Raw genomic sequence first — 18,510 nt, 5'->3', positions numbered from 1 at the left:
ATCAATGATACTGGAGAAATGCGCCCGTAGCGACTTGAGAAGATTCTTCGTGTGGTGTTCAACCACGCTTTTTTTTTTTTTTTTACTAATGTGCATGATTGCACCTGGGGAAAGGTGGAAGTATTTCTCACTACACATGACTTAAATCCATCTTTTTTTGTCGGATATAGCGAATTTCCGAGTATTTACATCGGGTTAGGTGGTCTAATTTTTTGGTCTTTTTTTTTAAATTGTATTCCACTCGATATTAGATCGTTAAATTTCGTCGAACTTGCTTAAAAGACATGTGTCGCAATTTTTCATTTAAACACAGAAATACAAGCATGATGCCGGCCATAAACTTTTGAAATGGTTCTTGAATTGCAATGATGTTAATAATGGATGTTAGCGTTATCAGAAAATAGAAACTGTCGGCACCATGAACATGTTCGAGTGGTATTTTCGTTCGTTTTCTAAATTCAAAATACAATTTAGTCATGGTTGCTTGAACAATCGCAATCCATCATTCCTTATGTTAAAGAAAAACAATTTTGTAACATCAAAATTTATTAAAAATGATTTTATAGACTTCCAAAATAATTTTACATGACAAATGGAAAACGAACGAAACAAAATATATTTAGTGGAGACAATTAAGTAATCGTTCTCGTAACAAGTTACAGGAGGTTAGAATGAAATTCCACCTTCAACACCTAATAAAACTGTGCGTCTGCAAATGAATTATGATTTAATTGCAGACGACCGAAATATGAATTAACAGAGGAACAGACGAGTGATATTAAATACAACGTTTATCACAGTAAAAACGCAGACTTGTCAGTGGTTGCACTAATTACCCATAAAGCAGTATATTGTTTCTCTGAAATTGTTTTGACACGAAATATTTGGCTAATACATCTTGTCGCCAATAACGGGTTGGTAAAGGTCGAAATAGTGGAAAATATTTATTTTTATTATTATTTCAAATAGAATAAACGTTGAATGTTCTTGGGGTTGTTTTAATCATGCAATGTATCATAATGTGGTATACGTTTTTAAAAATAAATATATAAACAAAAATAAAAATATATCCAAAATAAAAATTCGGATAAGACGATAAAAAATCAGATAAAACACAATTATTTAAAGAAATTAAAACTAAATTATCAGCGGCTATCAGGTTAATGTGAATCGTGAAAATATTTTTGTGGGAAAGATGCCCCTTTCCGAAACTTTCATTTGTCATTTTAGAATCACCTGGCGAGAGAGGTGTGACTACATGATCCCTATTTAATGACAAATTCAGGCTGAATGCGGGAGGATTTGGCGATGAGAAAAGTAAATGAATTGCCCTATAATGTATTGATCAGCGAGGAATTTAGCATCTAAACAGAAATTAATGAGGGGTCAGGGCATACATCACCGCGCGGTCAATAGAGGCGTTTTGGGGACAATATAGACATGACATAATGCGGTTATGCTATCTCCCCCCAACATATTTATCATAGCTTTCTTAACTGTCCTCGCATTGTGTTGAAAGGACTATCGTAGAAGGGGGTTGTTCTATTATTTTGTCCAGTGAGCGTCTAGGACCATTTCGGAATTTTGTAGGGGAATTGAAATCGCTACATCTAAGATCTATTAATTTATTTTATCGTTGATTTATGGATTAAAGTGGTTGATATCTGTCACGAAAATCGGATTATTTTCCCTGTAAACGTGGAGGAACTACCCCTGCGCGGAGATTATCCCGCTGGGCAGTCTTGTCTTTAGGGTACAGGAGGTCACAAAAGAAGAGGAAAATTGGCCCCCCAAAAGTGTTTTTTTTCTAAATCATTTTTTTGAGGGGCGTAATATAGGAAGAGAATCACGAATATATTTTTCTCGTACATCGTGTACAAATCTATGTGTCAGTCATATGCCGATTGCCGGAGGAAAGAGCCCGGTATACGTAACTAGTGCGCAAGACACATAGATAATGGTGATACATAAATGAAAACACGTTGGGGATTACGAAAAATGCCTATTCCTTCAAATTCAATCAAACCAACGACTTGTTAAAACGATATGTTTACTAGGGCCGAACGTAGAGCGACAAAGACATTCTAACAGACGTTTGTTCTTAAAAGTGTACGATTATTAAGTACATAGCAGTACAGTACATGTACATTTGTACACACCTCTCTGTTTTTATCTATGAGCAATCGAAGGTGTCCAGCGTGGAGTAGCGTCAGGTTAATGCGCGAAACTTCTGCATAATTTTTTTTCTGCCAGTGTGTTAGTACCTTTTGGCGCGCGTGGCATCCCTCAGAACTTATCGTCTGCGAATGACAATATTGCAGGATGCTGAACGTGCCTACAGAAGAAGACCAGTGGTCGCGCGTCATATAATTGCACAATTAGCTAATTGGTAGTTTAAATTTCATCGGTTGTAATTCTGTGTGGAAATTCGTGGATTCCAGTTTGTATTTTACATTGTGATTCTTCCTAAGGACATCTGATTCTTATCGGAGTACTTTTAAGGATAAAAACTTGGTGCTGATTTGTTAAAATCCGAAATTCGTCAATTTCTAGAAGGAGTTAAAAGGAATTGCCTGGAACATGAATGAACATTCGGACTTTTTCTTCGAAAAAAGATGCATGCACGTGAAAAATGCCAAATTTTAAGCCCATAACATTAGGGATCATCAGTTTCGTACTCTTTGGAATTTCCTCGTCCGTCGCTTACTTTGGGTAAGTTTTCTTAAGTACGTCTATATCTTCAATAACGATTGTAGCTAATAACTTCATGAAATATAATCGAATAATACTATTAAATCACACTTTGCATTGAGTCTTATACATGTGTAAGACTGGTTTTTGTCAATGCATGAGTTTAGCCACGTGCGTTTTACTCATATATTTCGAATTTTCTCTGAAGCATATTACAAATAACATGTACATTGCGGAAAGAAAATTTAAAACTAACTAAAAAGACCATTAAATATAAATTACTGGAAGACGAAAACTAATCCAAATTGAATGTACACTTGGTAAAGTTTAAGATCCAAAAAGTTTCATTAAATTACCGCTCAAGAATGTTGAAATACTACCACTCTTATTGCGGACACTGCAGCAAAGAAACTTTCGTTTGAATGGAGAACCGTGAGTAGAATCAATTATCGAGTTAGCATTATGAGATTTTAACAAGACGGAGATATACTTAAACGGATCTATTGGACATATATATCTTAATTCAGGGTGTTAGGGTTTCGTGTTTTTTGCTACCCCGCCCGTGTTAAGTACTTACTGCACAATAGAGAATTCATTTATAAGGAAAATATCTCTTGGCGGGCACGATTATTCTGTTAGCGTGCTATGCTGTAGAGTTAAGGTATATGGTGTTCTAAAACTCTCTCTAAAACAAATCACTTTTTAATTTTGTTTAATATTTTAATCACGTTGTCTTCTATGGCCCTTATCCAATGAAACAACTGTGCTAGCAGTGGTTTTCCCCTTTAAAAGAGTTGCCTCTGTGCTTACAATCCCTGTATAGTTGTTCATCGCCAATTATCAGCTATTAGGTAACAGATAGGCCGTAATTAAAACTACCGATAAGACTGTAAAAAAGAGAGCTGCAAAGAAATGCACGGCAATAAGATGAAAATACGTCAAAGAATTTCTGTTAAACTGTTCATCAAACCCCAAACTTCTAAAGAGTTGATCCTTAAAATAAAGGTGGGCCCATTAAGATGTGATCTTGACTTCATCAATATCGGGGAAAAAGAACGTCAAATCTCTTTGAATATGAGAGGCAAATGTTCTTTGAGTTGGAGATGAATGGACAATATGTATTCTATAATATCTTCTTTACGCAAGTGCAAACAGCATGGGGAATGTCATTGAATGCTTAGGTCGTCTGTACCATCAACAAAACACCTCACCGTTCTCTCTCTCTCTCTCTCTCTCTCTCTCTCTCTCTCTCTCTCTCTCTCTCTCTCTCTCTCTCTCTCTCTGATTTAGTCTGACAGTTATAGAGCAAAGCAAGGGATACTAACAACCGACATACTTTCTTACAGTTGCCAATTCTGCATTTATCGCAGAAATCGGCCTCTACCCACCGAAATCTAACAGATAGTGTAACGATGCTCACAGACAGTTTGCTGCAAAATTCTTTGATTAAACACAACATCCTGCAGCTCTATGTATATTGCAAGTTTCTGTAATCGATTTTTAAATTTTCAATTAATTTCAGGCGAGGCAATTTCGGCAACACTGATGGAAAACATTTTTGAAAAAAAAAACTTTTTCCGAAAATATGTAAAAACAAAAAAATGTATAGCATGCACGTGGGGTTTTTCATAGACTGATTCATTTATTTTTCAAATGACTAATGTGATGTAAATTTCTTAATTGGCCTGACCATTAAGAAAACTCTCAACACATACAGATAATATAAATGAGGTTGTCATTAGATCTAGTGCAAAATTGTCTATGATAAGCACATATAACTTTGTAATCCATATTTTACACAGTCATAACCCAATAGATCCACGCGGAAAAACGCTGGAGAATGGATGTCTTTTATTATCACATTTCATCTACTTATCCAGTTATCAACTTTACACGTTCAATCTAAAAATAGACTATTGCAATTCTTACTGAAAGTCCTTTGGGATATTCTTTGAAATTGAGACTGACAAAAATCCTACAAAGTTCGTTTGGCTTTTAGCAATAAATGACGATATAAGTTTTGTCACTCAGAAGATGAGGCTCGTGACACTCATTATTTCTACAAAGAAAGTATGTGATTCAGAAAGCCATCTTCCGTCATTGTGGGTCACAACAAGGGGAGATAATGGGTGCCTCCCACACAGGACTTGAACCTTCAGGTCCTGCCACCTGGCAGCTCGTAAAGATTTACAGGTCGTTAATTAACGATTCAGTCTAAACAAATTCAGCCACCGACGCATTCTCTCAATTTTACGAAAACACTAAAAATATATCTTTGAAGTAGGCCAGAGGGTTTGTTCGTAAATGCAGAGCTATTTTTCCATTATACATGTTGTGCAATATGCACGTTATTTGTTGTCTGAACTTGTTTTTTAAGCTCTCATGGGTGTGATAATATGAAACCTCATTAATTCAAATTGTGGATTTCAACAATAATTTGTTGAGTTTAACAATCCTTCCCAAAATGATGCATTTGTTTTTCTGTGTTGTAGGCAGTGTTATAAATGTATAGTCTATCACTACCAATAGCTAACAGGATGCTTACAGACAATGAAGTGGTGAAATAAATGAACTCGTGAAAATACAGGTTGTTTACTTCTTCATTATAAAATTAGGACAGAAAGTCACCGATCGCAAATTGATTTCTGCTTTTCGCGGCAGAGACTTGCTGGCTGCTGAAATGACCAAGCAACAGAAAACAAGCATTAGTTTCTGTTCATTTCTATTTCTTGATAAGAATACAAATATTTTCAATGAACTACATGACCATTAATAAATGTGCGGTTAACCTCGGCAATTTTCAAATTAATGGTTAATGTCCAAAGTGGTTGTAATTTTCCTTCTCTTCTCATTCAAGTCTTTTGTTTCAGTGGCGATCAATAGAAATGTACATGTGTATAGGAAATCTAGTTTTTTGAAATCTATCTTGTTTTAATTTACGAGACGAAGATCTGATGTCGGTCATTGTCTGTTGCTTGACCTTGGCTACTTTTTTGTAACCTGCAGTTCGTTTCCTTCTTTCAGAAATCTACGGTTTTTTCTGGCATTATAACTAGTGGCTTTATTATCTTATAAAATGAAGCATCAAATAATACAGCTAATAATCGTTATGTAAAATTATATTTACAGTCTCAATTCATCGACATAAACTTACAAATTTTTCCACTCGTGATGCTAGGTTTTGTTTAAATAGTGTTAAAATATTATATCGCGTGAATGTGATTGCAAGTTTCTAGCAGCAATTCAGTTACCGTTCATGTCAAATTATGGTCGTCACATTATCTGTCATTATTGACATGTATATAGTGTGTAACAAAGGCTAATAAACACGGCTCTTGATGGATAGTGTAAAAAAGTGTAAACTGTCCTCCATTCTTGTTTACCTCTCTACAAACGTATACACCATTAGTTTGTTGTTTTTGTGTGTCTGTCTTCGGTTTTTTTTGGTTTAAGACGAGAGAGAGAGAGAGAGAGAGAGAGAGAGAGAGAGAGATCACCGATTTAGTAATTTGTAATAACGGAATTTTATGAAAATAGGGATGAAATGAACTTCAGATGAAAGACTAGAAGTCCATTTTCTCAGCTCTCAATTAATATTTGTATTAAAGTATAGCATGTATGCTCTCATAAGTTTACATCATATTCAAACATTTCCCATGGGTATATTAGTGTTAGCATCATATTTTTCACCTTTGTAACTATTGTAACATTTATTCGCTTGTTTTTAGGTTGACATCGACTGAAGTGTTAACTCTAACTTTGGATAACCCGGCCTTTCGAGACAATCGTATCCCCGAGGTCTCTCGAACTTTTTCACCCTCCAAGTTATGTGAAATGATGAAGCTTTACCGCAAACAAAAGAAAATGTGTCGAAGGGGACGAGGAACTGCGCATGCGCTGATGGAAGCGATAAGGACTTCCGTTCTGGAATGCCAGTATCAGTTTAAGGACGAAAGATGGAACTGTTCGTTAGAAGAGCCTTACAGACAAAATATACTGAAAAAAGGTACCACAGCTACTCATCCATTTGCCCCTTTGCTTTGTGTACGTGTCTATTGCATCTCCTTTTCTGCTCATATAAAAGACAGAAGGCAATAAAATGTCAACATAAACGCTAAGTTTGCAATACGTTATTCTGACATAGCAGCATGATGACTATGCGAAAAATCTCCTATATTTTTTTTTCTAAATTTTATTGCCCGCTGGTTCAGACAGGTGTAACTGTATATATCTACATTACGGGTTTTTATCATAACGGAGGAAGGAAAAGAAAAGGCTGCCACTTGTTTCTGAGCTTTATGTCGAAAAAAATAAGCACATATCTCTACAGAAAATTTAAGCCATACAACTTCAATGTGCCTAGGGTAGCCAAGCTACTATACATATATTGGATGATTCCATACAAGTAACAAGTACCACACATAGTTACAAATAAAGGGCCATCTGCTGCACCAGGTATTTTAATTTTAAGAACAAAAATATCCATTCAAACAAAATTTTAATGAGTATCTTCATAGAATGACAGAGACAGAAGGATGTCAAAATATTGTCAAACCCACTATGTTTTATGTCTATCGTAACCTCTTGAAAGAACTGCAGAACTCCATACACCAAATACTTCTCTTTCTACTAAACCAGGTCAAATATTAATAACCTTGACATTGTGTAACTGTCAATAGTATTGAATGAACGACCAAATACTTTGTAGTTTAGAATGAGAAGAAAACGCCTATCAACCCACTATTGAGGGTATAATAAGCTCTATAAAAAGAACATAATTTCAAAGTTCTCTATTTTTTGCGATAGAGGATAATTTGTTTAACCCTAGAAGTCAATAGCCCGCTAACTATTCGCTTTGAAATGACAAAATATGAGCAATGATTGATGTGCCAGTGTTGGAGTAAAATACTTCTGCACTTATGCATAAAAAGGAGTTCTTATCATTCATACATATATCAATAGACAAACTACTCAATTTTCAATATCAGAGAGCTTTATCAATATTGAAGGGGTACACAATCGTGTTAAATTAAAGACGTGCTCTTTGCCATTTTTCTGGCATGATAAGTGGTATCAACTTACAATCCCAATTATGTCTTTATTGAGTATATTATGTCCTCTTGGATCCCAACCCAAACATGTACTCTTCCTTTTCGTTGACTAATACTCATTGGTAAAGGTTTATGCTGCCCATTGAACTGAATTATCATTTGTTATGCAAAGAATTTTAAGGGAGACCATAAAATACGGAGAAAAAGGCAATCAACCCATCAGATAGTCTAAGCAATTCTTGCCCAACACTTATCACATGGGTGAAAAAGCATCCATTACCCACGAACATTGTTTTGTATGTGATCTATCACAGAGTTGTAGATTACAATCAATGATGATCGATAACAGCGGGAAATTCGTCCCGAGGAGTCCCGATAATCTGTGGGCAGACGGTCGCAGCAGACGACAAGTCCTGGTTGTTTGCTCACAAGCCAAACTTCAAACGGTAAATATCACGATGTAACCAAGTATAAGATTTACTTGGATTTAAATCAGGAACTTGGCGACATTTCTGAGGACACATACACTTCACACCATGCCCAGCCAGATTAGGTAATCTTCAATGCTAAATTATTAGACATTTTTAGGTCGCCATGATCGTTTGTCCTCAGCATGGTCTTTTACTCTCTATGCTCAAATGCGAAACTAAGACCTTATTTCTCACAAGATGCATTACAAAGTATCAGTTTGACAATTTTTGGGATTTTCTTGCATTAAAAGGTTAAAAAATCTAACAATTTGAGGACTTGATTATGTATATCTTGGATTCGCACAGTACTATACACCTGGCATATTGAATATCATGATCAGACGAAAACTTTGAGAAGCATGATTTAGACACCTAAAAGTTTATCCCTACCCCCACAAAAAATCTATTTATCATAGCCATGTTTTTTGGTATTAATTGAAGCCTTTTGAAAACGACCGTTACAGATATACTGTAATAGTACTCCAAAATCGAACTTTTTAAGGGATTCGACGCACCTAAGTTGGCACTTGTCCTTGCGTAATCGAAAGGTGGTTATGTTCTTGCTTTAATATTGACATCAGTGCCCCTTTTGTACTTAAAAACCAATTAGGTCAAACAAATCACGGAAATATTTAGTTCTTTTTTGCAATATACAATCAATTCTGTATTCTTTTCATCTTTCTGGCACATCAGAATCAGCTTAACTTCTATCCGCGGTAAACACATGGACCAGGAATTAGATTTCTTTTGGAAGTATCAACAGGAAATTAGATTCCCTAATTAACAAATAGTTAATCAGACATGTAATTGCGGATTAATATTTTGTTTTCCAGCGATAAAGAATACGTGACAATTTGATCTAGTAACAGTAAACCACATGAATATATTTTATAGACCTGTATTGCGAATTATTAGGCTATAAAGTAACGCCACACATAAAACCTTACAGCTGTATAGAAAATAACCCCAGATATTAATGTCCAACTTTTTATAATTTTCTGTAGAGAAGTGCATTTCATGATTACAAAAAAGTGTCATTGATTACAAAAAACCATGTTCGTCGCGTTTTTATCCGACCGTTCGCCTTTCCCTCACACTTAAGGCAAACAAAGAGCACGTGACCTAAGGTGAAAACTACTCCTATGGTTCACGGCTCTCTCTCTCTCTATTGACGGACATCTTTTCAGCAATTTAGGTAGAACATTATTTCTAATCTGACACACGTCATGTTATGATTAAGATTTCTTCCATGTGACATTAGTTCTTGGTAGATAGCTACTTGTTGAAGAAACATTAACCCCGTAACCCCTTGTTTTTCTTGATACCAGTCTTCACCTTTTTTATCCTCTTTGACCATTTAAAATACAAGATATGAGGACAGTCTTCTTCATTTGACACTTTATCTGTGTGAACGGTCTATGCTTTGGTGCATTGAAGCCTTTCCCGCAAGTCGGAAAGTTTTTGCTGCTAGGTTTCATAATTAAAATGATGTTAATCAATATTTTTTGTTAAAATTGTCATCGTAATTAATAATTGAATATCATAATGTATATAATAATAATTATGATAGTAATAATAATGAACTGTTATAATTAAAAGTGTCTGTATGTCTCTGCACATGCAGATTTGCGTTGACGATCTTTATAGAGGGACCAATGAAAAAGACCGTTAACTTTCTGTGTATTCGTATTTGTTTCCTTCTGATAAGGTACTTCAGACACAAAGATCCTCATATAAACAACAAACCCCAAACAAACATCAGGACCAAAACTAAACTCATTAACTACCTTAACATAGTATTCCAAGACATAAACACAAACACATAATACGGCCAGATTTGTCATCCTCCGACTTTTCATGTGGAGAGGACAAACAAGTCTCAGTTTAAGAACGTCCGGTCGAAACCACCGGACCCCTTAGAGTTAATTATGGAACACTACCTGTATTACCGAGTACCTGTATATACAGGTGAGAATAACAAAATGACATGCACGGTGGGAAAAGCAAACTAACCTGGGTTGAATTCCTTAACGGGGATCACCTGAATTCTTTGTGGGTAACAAAGGGTCAATATCTGTACAAACGATGTTTTGTCTCTAATTTTTGATCTTTCAGATAAAAAATGTTTTGTTATTGTTTTAGGGTTTTCTTAATGTGTCTAAATTATAAAATATTTTCATTTCTACGAATAATGTTGTGCCACAGTAATTATTATACTATGTGTAAATGTAACTATCAAAGCTCATTTTATAAACTATTTCCAATCCGAAAAAAGACCAAAAGACTTTGATTTCAGTTATATTATTTAACTAGCATAGTTTGACAATATCATATCCCGAATAGACTTATATTAATAGCTAGATTCTTATCACTAACTTTTCCTTATCCCAGAGGTTCTTTAATATATAGAGATAAAAAACGAAAATAGTCTTTCCTTTTATATGTTTTCTCCCCCGGAATTTAGGATTTCTGTATATTTAAAATGAATGCCCCACATATTTCAACTTCTAAACATTTGTAAATATAGTTTTTCGTCGAAAGAATACACACGCTGACGACGGTGGCAGGTGATGCAACAGAAGGTTGATTCAATGCGAGATGCTTCATCTATTCCCAAGAGGCCTTGATAAAAATCATTTCAAATTCCTTCTATTTTTGCTAGCATATTTTTAAATTTGTGCGGTTGAATGAATCGATATGCTAAATAAAATATCATTCACACCATTCCATCTCCAAGACATATTAAATATGTAAAATCATTCTGAAACATATTTACGCTATTAAGTTTTAAGAGTTGGAAAACATGAAGAATATGCATATGTTTTCCAACTCGTTTAATGATAACAATGTTCTATCGAAAATTTCTTTTCAAGTGAGTTTAATCAAGTTCAGTTGACGCGTCATTCTTACAGTATTAAAAACTGTGATTCATAGGTGATAAGGGGTCCAGCTAGGAATCCGAAATCACCATTTTATGTCCATATTTCTACACTATTTCTTTCTCTGAACAAAGACATAGCGATCTTTCAGGGTGGTCGTCGAAGATGGAATTAATTTAAATTTACAGTCATCGAATCGTCGTTAGCATAAATTGTAGTTCTACCCCTAATCGGCGTCATTGTTAAAACCTATTATAACACTACATTGGCGCATGGATACAAGTCTAATTACTCTTGGATTACTGCGCGTCGCCTCCCACCAGCAAAAAAGCAGGTGAGACAGGGATGGTGAGATGCTTACAGGATAAATAAACCCCAATTACTTCAAATGGCCCATTAAAAATGTATTGCTTAAACATTCGTCGGGATGACATATTGATCAAGTACATTTTAATGAATGTGTTTTTTCCGACTCACTCAATGGCAATCCCATCCAAAAATTTCACCAACATCTGGTACATAGGGCCGTGGGTATACATCATAAAAACTACATTAAATTTGTTGAAAATTAAACTATAAAAAATATGTGTAAAATTTAAGTATTTTTATTCCGATTTTCAGGGTTCAAAGAGACGTCATTCCTTTACGCAGTATCGTCTGCAAGTTTAGTTCACACTTTTGCCAGAGGGTGCCGGAGTGGACAGATTGACAGGTGCACATGCGACGAGTCCAAGCATCTGAACAACGTTGAAGCATGGAAGTGGGGAGGATGCGGCGATAATATCAAATTCGCCCTCAAGTTTACCAGACGATTCCTTCGCCGCGCAAAGACGCTTGGTAAAGATGTAACAGCCAAAGTTAACCAACACAACAGTAGGGTTGGAATAAAGGTAGGCCTTTCAACACCCGGATGTCATAACTTTTCTGTGTTACTGCAATTCAACAAACAACTTCAACATAGTGTAAACAATGTTTTTTCCTAAGTTCTAGAATTCAATTCTTTGCAAAGTTTTGTTTTTCTTAAGGATCAGAAATCTATACTCTTGTGTTTTACCAATGATGTATTTGCACCCTACACAAAAGCTAAACATACTCTTTGATAGCAGGTTGTCAGCAGAAACACATTGATCATTCCGATTTAACGGAAAAATCCTTTACAGCTACTCTTCTTATCAAAACCACTTAATACCGACCGACAAGACAAGATAATTGTGTGTATTCAGAGGAGATCACATTCAGCAGTAATTGTGTATATCATGTTTTCGAGAACAACCCCTTGTTTTGCCATATCCCTATATACTTATCGAGTATTCGAAATGACATGGTACCTAAGGAGTAAGATACCTTCCCATTACCGAGGAGTATAACAAAAGAGTACGCTTCAGGTTCTATTATTGTATTAAACAAGAAAGACGAAGTCAAATTTTATTGATTTATTAAAATATCCGAAAGATTTCACGATTTGATATACATTTTTCTGTTTAAGCCATGTACCGTTATCATTTAACATTCTTGTTAATTACGTGAAAAGGGAAATCTTGCTATTTTGTTAAAACTTGCCTTTAAGTTTTAAGGAAAAATGTTATCATTAAAATCTGCTTGTTACACTATTTCAGAGAAGAATAGTCTTACGGTTTTTAAGAGAAAACAAATGTAGAAAAGTTATTTCAGGTGAAATTCTCTCTATTTCTTCAGTCAGAAGGTCTGTAAACTAAACTCACATCCCTGAACCCCATATCTTCCAATCACACGCTCAATTACTTGCACGGGCATACGCTGTTTTCTTCTTTATTTACAAATGTACTTTCTAATGTTATGGCTAACTTAAATGAGGAGCGAGAGATGCAATACGACTGTTAGAAGTCACACATAAAGAATACAACTTAAGCGGTCAGCAGCTGGTGAAAGTCCAGACATCTGAAAACGAGGCTGATGAGTAACATTTGTCTCTTCTAGTTTGGTACATAAAAAATTACGAGGGCAAGCTGCCATGTTTATTTGAAAGTCGTTTGGATGTTTACGGAGTTTCACAATTTTTTGGCAGTTTGTTATAACGACTGTCCATGAACTAGCCCTTTGTTGTTCGTTGCTTCATCATATTTGAGGACACCTCTGTCTCTTATTACAACGTCTGTGGTTTTGTTCTATGATATTAGAATTCTGGTGTGGAATACAAAAATACCGTAGAAGAAATGTACTCATTTTTTATTTGAAATGCAGAGTTCTATTCTTAAGAGCAGTACAATTTATTCTTATTGTAGATTAAAAAGTATTAAGAGCAGTAGAAAATACTAAGATTTAAAACAAAATTATAGAAAAGCATTAAGTTGCAACGATTTTTTTTCATTATATAAACATGAATACATTGACAAATTAAGCTAATTTTTCATTCCTTAAATATCATTTCATGAAAATTAAGAATTTAATGTTTTATAACATCGGTTTACAGGGACTAAGACACGATTAGAGATCAAAAATTTTATTTTTTTAATGCAAAAAATGGTTTACTGGTGCATTATAAATGATTGGCCAAAATATTGAATGTTAAGTTACAAGCGAGATACAGAGGTAAGAATTGGTTGTTATGTAAACAAAGCTCGAGTCTTATAGTTGTTTACAAAAAATGTAATGTAGCTTATTACCATTTCTTAGACAAAATGACATGTAAAAACAATTTAAACGAACTCAATATCTTTATAAATACTAGTATCAACAAAAGAAAGATGCATTTGATTGAAACTTTCACCCATAACAACACATAAGTGAAAAATGACAATATTCGAACTTTGTTTACAAAACAAAGAATTATGAACTCTGTATCTTGCTTATAACTTGATATTTGACTTTCAAATTTTGGCATAGCATTAAAAACTTCTATATTCATTAGAATATACATAAACATTCAAAATGGAAAAATAAAATTTGAAAATTTTAAATCAAATCATGTCCAAGTCCCTTTAATACAGCGGCATTAACATTTTTTTAAGGAATTTTACTTAGTTTAAGAGCAACATTATAACTATTATTTTCTATAAACTTCTACGTCTCAGATACAAATTTCTGTTATTCACTGAAGTGCGGAAGTAACTCCAAGCGGTATAATAATATTGGCGTTGAAAGGCTATCAAAAATATTAAATAACGCTGATCGTTTGGTAAATAGCCTTGACTCTATTTGAACCAAGATCATGAAATCGCTGCCAAAGATACGGCACCCGTCCATCAAACGTATATCGTACGCGTGTCGACAAAATACTGAACATGTTCAATGTGTTAGGTCCAAACAAATTTCCAGTTCTCCAAAATAGTTAACAATTTTTGTTGGTCAAAAAAAGCAAAATATCTAAATGATTTTCATGTTGTTTGCACATATAAACCACTCCAATGTTGCATTGGTGTAAACCGAGTGCTCTGGTTAAGACGGGCATTTGTTTTAACATGTCACTCAAGAAAGCCACACAGATAGGCAGATCCAGTGAGAAATCTCGGTTTAGGATTAGAACTTCATTAATCTGTGTCATTTTATAAGAAAAAGTTAATTGCATTACGGTGTTATCTTTGTTTGTCAAGAAGAATGTCCTAATTATAATACGCAAAAGGAAGGTTTTATGTTGAAATTTTAAAAATGTTATTTATTACATGATATAACTTTGTTTTGACAAACAAACGTAAAAACAGTCTGATATCCTCGTAAGAAACTTTTGAAGCCAAGACATAATTTCTCATATAAAAAAAACCTGATACCCTTTTTTATTGCATTTTTTATTTGGTTTTCTTAAGATGAAAATGTATTTTTCCATTATCAATATATATAATAATGAAACATTAAAAAAAACGGCGTATAGGTTTTAACAAAAAGTACCACAAAGACCTTTAAAATATATTTGAATAAAATCATTTCAATAATGATGATAATAATAATAATAATATTTACAATGATAATAATAATCAAATTTTGATACAATTTCATACAATTTTTGTTAAAAGTTTTTCACTTAAAGGTTTGACAGAAATGCAAACTATGCATATTTCTGGACATAGATGATCTGTAAATAACCTTTTATAACTTTGGCCACCCATGTTTTACCAAACAGATGTTTTACTCCAAAAACTTAATGTTAGGCAACCAGCCTTCTCAACCCAGTGTCTGATAATGAAACTCAGAAAGAGTCGCTGCAGTGGAGTTAATGATCAGCTGCCGGCCAAAATAACTTTCCTCTGGTTCCTTGTTCTCAACTGTGTAAATTCGAGATCCTGGATTGAAAAGCTGTACACAAACTGACATAACAAAGTTGTGGAAGATTAATATATTTACCGATTTGATTAATTTACTATTAAGTGAATACTTTATATATAGTGAAGTAGCTTGTTAACGACATTGGTGGCTTGATCTTTTACCTGTAATTAATTTTTTTTGTTTGATAAAACTTTTCCTTTTTTTTTCGTATACTGTGGATAGGGATCGTAAATAATCAATAAATCATTTTTAGAGATGTATGTAGTGGTATGAATTAAGTTGTATATGAAAATAGTGAGACCAATTTTTAATGTTTAATTCAGTTGACCTCAGGCTAACTCAAAAGTGATCAGTGAGTAACTTTTGCGCACTGATTATCATGTTTTGCATAAATCATACCCACTTACATTGTAATATGACCCCACTTTCTTATATCTCTCAATTTTAAGTTTTTTTCTACTAATTTCTTTATGACAGGGAAATTATAATTGCCTGAAGTTATCAAATTTTGTAGCAAACAAGGTTATTGAGCATCATTTCATAAGATGGGATATCTTTACAGTTTGAATCAAATATATTAATATAAAAATATCAAATCTGGCACGTCAAACATTTTATTTTACTTATTGTATCCACTACCCCTTTCATTATTTTTTTTTTAGAAAAAAAGGAAAAAGCAGAACATATTTTTCACATAACAAAACAGTACACTAAAATCATTGTGCATACAAAGCAATCGTTTATGGTTGGATTCAATAACTGAAATTCATCAAATAATTTTGTTTTACAGGTTGTGAAAGGTCACGTGAAAACCAAATGTAAATGTCATGGAGTATCTGGAACCTGCACAGTCAAGACTTGTTGGCGCCAGTTAGCTCCCTTTCACGAAATCGGACAAGTTTTAAAGCGGAGATACGAAAAAGCATACAAAGTGGATACAAATACAAACAATGCTAATGGCAAATTTTCTTTATCCATAAGAAGAGAAGAATCCAACACAGATCCCCAAAATTCCACACCTAAATCTGTAGACATGGTTTATATAGAAAACTCTCCAAGCTTCTGTAGCAAAAGTAGTTATTCCATAGGAACGGCGGGTCGTGAATGCAATAAAAATAATACCTGTCATTCAATATGCTGTGGGCGTGGCTATAATGTCATGACCCGGAAGAAATATGAACGGTGTCAGTGTCAAGTGGTTTGGTGCTGTGAGTTTAATTGCAATAGGTGTCTGATTGACCAAGAACTCTACACGTGCAAGTGAACAAAAAAGAGACACATGACAACGGTGCAAGATGTATCTGACCTACAGATTTCATACAAATTCAAACCTGTGATAGTATTCTTCATGTTATTAGTAACTGTGCCTTTATATGAAGGATAATATGAATTTCTATATTTTAATTATTTGCATCATTATCTGTTTCCTTGTAGATATCAGTATTTTTAATGCTGTAAAGCTAGAACTTTAAATTTGAATCTCATTATTGTGCATGCTTTGCTGTAGAATTTACAAACTTGCTTTCTTTATCTTTTTACTATTTATATTATTTATATCATTTATCGATCATTTTGACTTAAAGTTCACACATTAATTTATTAACGATGCGTTATTTTGTGAACTAAATTTTGTTCATTCGTTGATCTTACATATGTCATTGTAAATTTCATGTATCTTTTTACTTATCTAATTTAAACTAATATGAATTTTTACGAACATGGCGATGGTTCCTGCATGGCCACATTTTATGATAACCATGTATTCAATCAAAAATCAATAAGTAAGGTTGAGTGTTTTCGTTCTCCCAATAACACTTTTATAAAACCGAATACTATATATGAACTATATTCATTATGCTTAATACCATTTGCTTTTAGAACGCCTATTTCAATAAAAAAATAATAAGTTTTGAATACACTGATAATTCTTTTAAAAAAAAAGCTTTTGGATACATTGATAATTTGTTTTATGACAAGCTAATAATCGATTGTAATTATGATGTTGGAAACATTTGATTTCATAATGGACCATACCTAGTAAAGATGTGTACATATAAAGTGTGTTAAATTTATCAGTTAAATTATGTCGTGATTATTTTGAATTGTGAGAGGCTGCTTTGGACAAAGTACATTTGTACAGATCATCAACTAATAAAATTGTTCTATTGTTTTTAATACCAATGGTTATTTTGTTTTTTATTTGACATCTTTCTGACGTTTTATACACATAGTGTTACCTCGTTTTGGGGAAGCCATACCCATGTCCTCGTGTTCATTCACAACCAATCAAGTGTGTCCTGGGGTTTTCAACTGAACCATGTGAAAACAGCACTCACATGAAGTTTAAGTAAAATCCACTTTAAGTAAATATGTTATTAAGTGCTTATTTTATGATTTTATAAAATTAGGCCAAAACAAATCTATGATAAAAAGCATGCACGGAATTTATTTTAATACTCTGTTTTTACCTGAATTTCAAACGAGGCACAAATAAGTGCATTTAAAACATTATGGTTCCACTGCTTGTCAGGGATATTGAGTTCTCTTCTTAAATTTCCATGACAATGCATTCTGTAAAAATAATAACAAAAGCAATAATCAAATAAAAGAGGGGTTATCTAACTGCCTCCATTCTTCATACAATATACACCAAAACACTAAATCATTATCCCAAAATAAATGTTTTTGCTACGTTAACATCTTTTTTAATCTATTATTTGCAAAGTTTCAAAATAAGAATACCATAATATTTATATTTAATAAGTATAAAGGCGTTATTTATTTGTATGAATGTATGCTTCTGCTTTAGAAAAGATAAACTCTTCAAAATGTTGAAAGAAACTTTTTTACAATATCTCTCAATCATCTGTTCTTCCTTATAAACAATTGTTATCATTTGTTATGGACAACTTAGAAAATGTTTGAACCCATCGAATGGTTGCCAAAACTTTAGGCATAGTTTTCATCTGGAGAATATTAAAACTTTAAGGGCTGTGGACGGACGAAAAAAAGATCTTTAGATCTATATTTGTTTCGATTTTCAGAAAATGATATAGATATATACTAAGTTATCTCATCAAAAGACCAGTTTTTTGTAGAAAAAAGTTCTTTGCAAAGATTCATTACGGCTGAATATATTTTTGATTTATCCCGATACCTTTTTTGTCTGATTTTTATGTTTAT

General features: G+C 33.6%; 1 protein-coding gene across 1 annotated transcript; it reads left to right on the top strand.

The window, feature by feature from the left end:
- The first annotated feature begins 1,328 nt into the window (after window positions 1–1,328).
- On the top strand, window positions 1,329–17,502 carry LOC105347794 (protein Wnt-9a). Its single transcript, XM_034446416.2, has 4 exons — window positions 1,329–2,712; window positions 6,420–6,697; window positions 11,713–11,981; window positions 16,118–17,502. Exons 1-4 carry the CDS (start codon window positions 2,633–2,635, stop codon window positions 16,589–16,591), a joined length of 1,101 nt encoding a protein of 366 aa, XP_034302307.1. The 5' UTR covers window positions 1,329–2,632; the 3' UTR covers window positions 16,592–17,502.
- Window positions 17,503–18,510: the final 1,008 nt, after the last annotated feature.

This window comes from Magallana gigas, chromosome 2, assembly GCF_963853765.1.
Source record: "Magallana gigas chromosome 2, xbMagGiga1.1, whole genome shotgun sequence".
In the NCBI taxonomy this organism is placed as follows: domain Eukaryota; kingdom Metazoa; phylum Mollusca; class Bivalvia; order Ostreida; family Ostreidae; genus Magallana; species Magallana gigas.
This window is presented reverse-complemented; position numbering and strand designations above follow the sequence as displayed.